General features: G+C 37.0%; 1 protein-coding gene across 1 annotated transcript; it reads right to left on the reverse strand.

Annotated features, from left to right (window-relative positions):
- Window positions 1–3,227: 3,227 nt before the first annotated feature.
- On the reverse strand, window positions 3,228–5,513 carry LOC149157687 (uncharacterized). The gene has a single exon (XM_089433764.1). It carries the CDS (start codon window positions 5,511–5,513, stop codon window positions 3,228–3,230), a length of 2,286 nt encoding a protein of 761 aa, XP_089289890.1.
- Window positions 5,514–6,528: the final 1,015 nt, after the last annotated feature.

Consider the following 6,528-nt stretch of genomic DNA (forward strand, 5'->3'; position numbering starts at 1 on the left):
AGCTCATTGTCATCATTTAAATGAAAACGAGGTTCCAGCTTACTGTCCCCATTTGGAAAACAATCCATTTCAATCTCATCATTCTGCCCCTTGTTTGCAGGTTCAAATTGTTTCTCCTCATCTATTATATGGCCACATGCATCGTCCTCATTTTCCATGTTCTAGCATCTAGATTCACTATTTTGCTTTGCCTTGTTGTCCTCACTCACCACAAACTCTATTTCTTCAAGTTTACCATCTAACGCTGGCAAATCCAGCTTCTGTTGCTCCACTGAAATGCTCTCAGATTCAAAATCGTTGTTTTTATCAATTAAACACTGGAACTCAGAATCACAGGCTAGATTCTGTCCATTTGAATTGATCTCTCGAGGCTCAGCAACCAGTTGTGATCCCTGCTCCAATTTGTTGTTCTCCACAAAATCTCCACTTTACGAACACTGCACATACTTCTCATCATTCCCTGTCATTACCTATGGTGAATTGATCTCCTGAACCTCCGCAACCAGAGGTGATCTCTGCTCCAATTCATTGCTTCCCAAAAAATTCCTTTCACCTCCATCTTTATTAATGGAATAAGGTGATTCAAGATTGTCCCCCACAAGATCCCTTTCAATACTTTCTTTCCCATTAACCAAAATGGGGGATTCAAGCTTGTCCTCCACAAGATCTCTTCAATACTTTCTTCCCCATTAACCAAACAGGGTGATTCAAGCTCATCCCAAACAAGATCTCTTTCAATCCTTTCTTCCCCATTAACCAAACAGGTTAATTCATGTTATTCCCTCACAAAATCTGCTTCGACCTCATCATCTCGATTAACCAGACATGCTAATTCAACCCCATTCCCCGCAAAATGATTTTCAAATTACATAAATAAGGATGGTTCAAATGGCAAGATCGCATAGATTAAGGATTCTCTTTAAATTATTTAGGTAGTGTAAATGAAATTTATTAGATAAATTGGTTTCAAATATATGTTATGGAAATGAAATTTAAGAAACAGGGAAAATAAAACATCGTTACGGTGCAAATATCGCCTCTATGGATTCATCTATCAAAACACAACCGTATTATAAACACAATTTCATAATTTCCCTCTTATCGCCAACCAATATAAATAATATTTATCCATTTCCCTATCAGACGCTGCAAAAAAAATAGCTCACTGTGATGTTGTGATGCTTTGCACTTTTCATTTTGAACGATGACATTCAAAAAACGCATCTGCAAAGATTGCATAGTGATCGATGGATACACTTCAGACTGAGGAAAAAAAAGATTTGGAGGCCCAATACTGCATTGAATCAAAACTTTTGATAACGAATAAAACAACTAATGTTAATTTAATCAATCTTCCTTTGGTTACTATTTAGTGTCACAATATATATATATATCATATCCATGTGTTTTCTATTCACCTAAAATTCTGAGAAGAAGATTGTGAATCACTCCATAACAGATACTTCCAAGTGTTGTCAATGGCCATTACAGATGGTTACATAGTCCAGGTCTGTAATTTGTCTACCAAAGAAACAGTTAACGACGATAAGCAATTTTTCTCATACTGTGGCATAGTAAAGAACGTAAAATTAGAGAGGTGGGTGTTGGATTTCTTGACTGAGTTTTATGTAAAAGTGTTGATTTCCAATTTTTGCAATATCTTTTGAGCGTAATAGTTTTCAACTTGTGTATTATCAGAGTTGTAGAGAAGTGTTCTATTAAGAATATGTTGAGAAATAGAGTGCAGTCACAATATTATTTTCGTGTTGCAATATCTATTGAGCATAATAGTTTTCAACTTGTGTTTTATCAGAGTTGCAGAGAAGTGTTCTATTAAGAATTGGTTGAGAAATAGAGCGTAGTCAAAATATTATTTTTGTGTTATCAAAATTAGAGAAGTGATTCATGGAAAAAATTTTGGATGTAGTAAGACCTGACATCATTGACTTAGGAAATATCAAGCCAGGCAGTAGCCTTGGTGTGTATTTTTCCTGATAAAACTGGATAACACTATAGGATTTGCATTGATATACATACTTAAGGTCTATGTAACAATAGACCTTAATTGGCAAAAACCAGTGCCTGATTATATTTTTTGGGTGGTGGTAGGATGGGTCAGTGGACACAAGTTTCTTTAGTGACTATCAAGGAGCCCCATGCTTTAGAAGCTGCTATCCTTCTTAGTGTAAGCATGGTTTTCTTAGTTTATCAGTGTTTGCAATTGTAAGGTTTAAAGGGTAAATTCTCTGTTGTGATTTTGTTACAAGTGGATTTGGGTTGGGATTTGAATTTGCTATAAAGAGATGGAATTCAAGATGTAACTTTACTGATAGTCACATTCAGATTGACATGGCATTCTGAATATAGTTTTGGTTTTCTGGTAAAAATACAAAAAGTGAAAAAAATTGTAGGTTTCTGATGTTTTTGGCATTTTTGAACCAGGGAGCAACAATCCTAAATCAGGAGGTGTATATAGTGCCATGGGGAGGATCAGAGGAGGCAGTTAATTAGTGGGAAAAGCAAATGATAAAATTTCATGAAGAGGGCAACGCATTAGGAGTATTTTCATTTACTTATTTTTACTCTTTTATATTTTTTATTTATTTTTATATGTGGAGGAACAATGTTCAAATAAATTTAAGAAGAAATCTGTTTCCTCAAAATAGCATTAATACTGCACTTAGATCTAGACCTTGCTTACCCTGCCATATTCGTTCTTATATCAAATCAATTTTATGGTCTCTGTATATGTGCTTAAATGTTTGATCTTTCAATTTTGTTTTGAGGTCTTTGATAAATGAATACCATTCATTTTTTTTTCCGAGGAAAAAAGCACAACTTTTTATTAATACTGTAAAAAGTTTTTGTACATATTGTTCAAAAGCCATGAAGTGGCTTAATAAGAACACATTCTGCTCAACCCATAGGGAGCTATTCTGCTGATATTTGTAAAACTGATGGAGTCTTCCTCCCAGGAGGATGTAAAAACAGTATAAGAACATGACATAAGTAATCCTGGGGTCACCTTCTCAGAAGGATAAACAACCCCAAATGAACCAAAAACTGTAAATGTCTGTCATCCAGTGCAAATATATACAAAAAGTTAACATATAGTCTGATATCTATATGCTATAAGCCGGTACTGAAGTCTGAAAAGGAAAAAATATATACAAAGACAAAACAAAATCTGAGAAAAAAGCTGTCAAAAATGTCGATCTATACTGAGATCAAAGAGCCTGTGCATAAGGGGGCTGGTCTGTTCGGAAAGACTGCCCCTGTATGGTCTCTTCTATCGCCCAGCTGCCCGGATCCTGTTGTAGACCAGCCTTAGATAGCTGATCTGCCTCCTCATTCATGTCCCTGTATATATGGCAAATTGGAAATCTGTTAAATAAAGTCTTCAGATAAGAAATTTCTTCAACAATTGTTTTCAAAATCTGGTTTTGACAATTTGCATTTCCATTGACCCAATTTATGACATTTTGTGAGTCTCCAAAAATCTGTATGGTGTTTATGTTTCTGTAATGAAGCCAGCATAAGAGGTATCTCAAGGCCGAAAGTTCAGCAAAGTTGTTTGTGCCAGTACCCAAACCAACAGAAGCTTTTAAAGAATGTTCCGGATTGATGTGGATATACAGCCCTGCTCCAGCTCTATTATTTTGGGAAGCCCCATCAAAATAACCACACGGAATACCCTCCTGAATATTGATATGTTTTTGTTTTGCTTTGGAATATTTATCCTTGGGAGGAGGCAAAGTTGAATAAATGGCTGAGATATTAGTAGCTGTAACAGAGGAAGGTGTATCCTTATCATGAAACAGACTCTTGTTTCTAGCGAGCCAAACTCCCCAACATAAAAGAAGTGGCAGGTTCCTCATATTCCCTTCCGGATAGGATTTCCACCATTTCCTCCAAGCATCATCCAAAGGATCTTGCCCCCACTGAGCTTTAACCTTAAGAAGAGCAGTGACCTCCTCCCAGATCTTCCTTGAGAGAGCACAGGTGGTGAAGAGGTGATTGGTGGTTTCGTCATCAAATTTACATAAGGGGCATCGCCCTGGCCCAAATAAAAACCTTTTCTGTAAAGTTTCCCATGTTGGAACCTTCCTTTTTAGTATGCACCAAAGAAAGAGCCTAGACTTAGCAGGGCATTTTAATTTCCATATATCTTTTGCCCACCAATCCGGAACTCCCCAGCCTTTCTTTCCCATTAGAAGAGAGTAACCATCTTTAGGAGAATACTCCCCAGAATTGCTATGTGCCCATAACAAGCAATCAGGTTCATCCTTAATCCTGATATTTGATCTTTGCAATTCTTTAATGAAGCCCGCCCATTCATTCTTCCATCTAATGTTTAACCCGAGTTCTTCATCGTCCTTCCAGGCCTGTCCCCAGATCGTGGACTGACCCACTTTTTCCACCTGATTTAGTGATGAAATACCTTTTGAATCAAGGTGTCGAAGAAGTCCTGGGGATAGGGCATAATCTTCATTGCATCCTATCCAAGGATCCCTGCCAATCCTGACTTGTCTCCCATCTCCCACTTTCCAAGCTAGTCCTTGCTCTATCACTGAAAAGGCTTCCACCGTGGCCTTCCAGACTGCTGAAGGATTTTTTACCTTCTTGTTTTGACTCCGGATCCAATCTTCCAAAGGCATTGGATCTATATACTTCCTTTTCACCACCCTGGTCCACAAATTTTCCATGGTTATTAGCCTCCACCCTGATTTTGCTACTAATGAGATGCTGAACTCTGGGAGTCTTTTTATCCCCCATCCTCCCCATTCTTTAGGTCTGGCGACTTTGTCCCAAGCCACCCATGGTAAACCCGATGAATCCTTGTTGCCTGCCCATAGGAATCTGCAACAAATTCTTCTAATTTTCTCCATAACTCCTTTGGGGATCCAAGTTAGGGCTGCCCAATACACTGGGATAGCTAATAGGACTGATTTAATAAGGGTCAATCTACCAGCTCTGGATAGCCATCTAAAGCTCCAGTGAGATATTCGGGTTTCTATCTTTGCTATGAGCCAGTTCCAATCATCTTTTTTGTAGGCATCAGGCTTTAACCAAAAGCCCAGATATTTGAATGGAACTTCCAGAGGTTGACTAGTGAAAGGAAATAGTTCAGCCATTTGATTTCTTCTCCTTCTTTCAAAATCTGCCATACAAACTTGTGATTTCCCAGAATTTATCTGCATTCCTGTTGCTTTTAGAAATAGATCAAAGATGCATTTTAACTCCTTTAATTCACTACCAGTACCATTAGTGAAAATCAAAATATCATCAACAAAAAGAAGGTGGGTGATGAAGAGATTAATTGCAACCTCGATACCTTTTACCTTTCCCTCTCTTCTGGCTTTGTGAATCAGTCTACTGAGCCCTTCTGCCACAAGGAGGAACAGGAGGGGGGACAATGGGCACCCTTGTCTGAGGCCTCTCTGGCTGTTGAAGAAGGGGGAGGCTGCTCCGTTGACCAAAACAGCAAAGCTAACATTTGTGAAGCACCCCATGATCCAACTGACGAAAGGATAGCTGAAGCCCACATGTGTTAGTAGCATCCTTAGATATAGCCAGCTGACATGGGTAAACGATAATACTTTTTTCCTGTTGTATAGTTCCAAGATCAATATTGGATCATGTAGGTTACCTCAAAGGCCATTTTGGTCAAGGATATTGAGAGTAACCTAGAATAAGATTTTAGTTGTGAAAGGAAAGGAAAATAATGAAAAACAAATTTCATTTATTTTGACTGTTTTGTAAGACAAAGTCTTAAATGTAATCTTGCTTTACAAATTGTCTGTAAATAACTATTTGCAAAGAAGGAAGATCCTACCCTTTAAATTCTACTTAACTATTTGCAAAGAAGGAAGATCCTACCCTTCAAATTCTACTTATTCCTGTAGTTTTGTAGAATAGAAGTAGCTTAAAAAGGCCACCTACCTTACCAATGGAGAAAAGTAAAATTTAGATATTACATCAAAATTTAGAAAGTCATACTTCTTAGACTGAAAAATGATTTTCTCAATTAGCCTATGATATTCTGAGGATATTAACATTGTTGTTATTGGACAATTTGAAGTCCTTAATAAGCAACTAAGATTTTTTGTTCCATTTTGTTGACCAGGCAGTAAAAGTGGTTACAAAAATGCTATCAAAAGGTTATACCTTAGGAAAAGATACTTAAATCAAAGCCAAAGAGTTAGACGAGAAGTATCAAGTGATGGACACTGCTGCAGAAATACCATTTTATACTTTAATGTTTATTATTTTTGTTTTAATTTGTTCCATTTTGCTGACCAGGCAGTAAAAGTGGTTACAACGATTCTATCAAAAGGTTATACCTTAGGAAAAGATACTTAAAGCAAAGCCAAAGATTTATACAAGAAGTATCAACTGATACTGCTGCAGAAATACCATTTTATACTTTAATGTTTATTATTTTTGTTTTATTATTATTACTTGAGTTTCTTCTTAACAAGTGGTTCTGTTTCTTTTGGTTTCAGTGAAAGTATGGGCTCCAATGTT

The sequence above is a fragment of the Pinus tabuliformis genome, chromosome 5_2 (assembly GCF_031772625.1).
Source record: "Pinus tabuliformis cultivar Carrire ecotype Pingquan chromosome 5_2, CPIR1, whole genome shotgun sequence".
NCBI classification, from domain to species: domain Eukaryota; kingdom Viridiplantae; phylum Streptophyta; class Pinopsida; order Pinales; family Pinaceae; genus Pinus; species Pinus tabuliformis.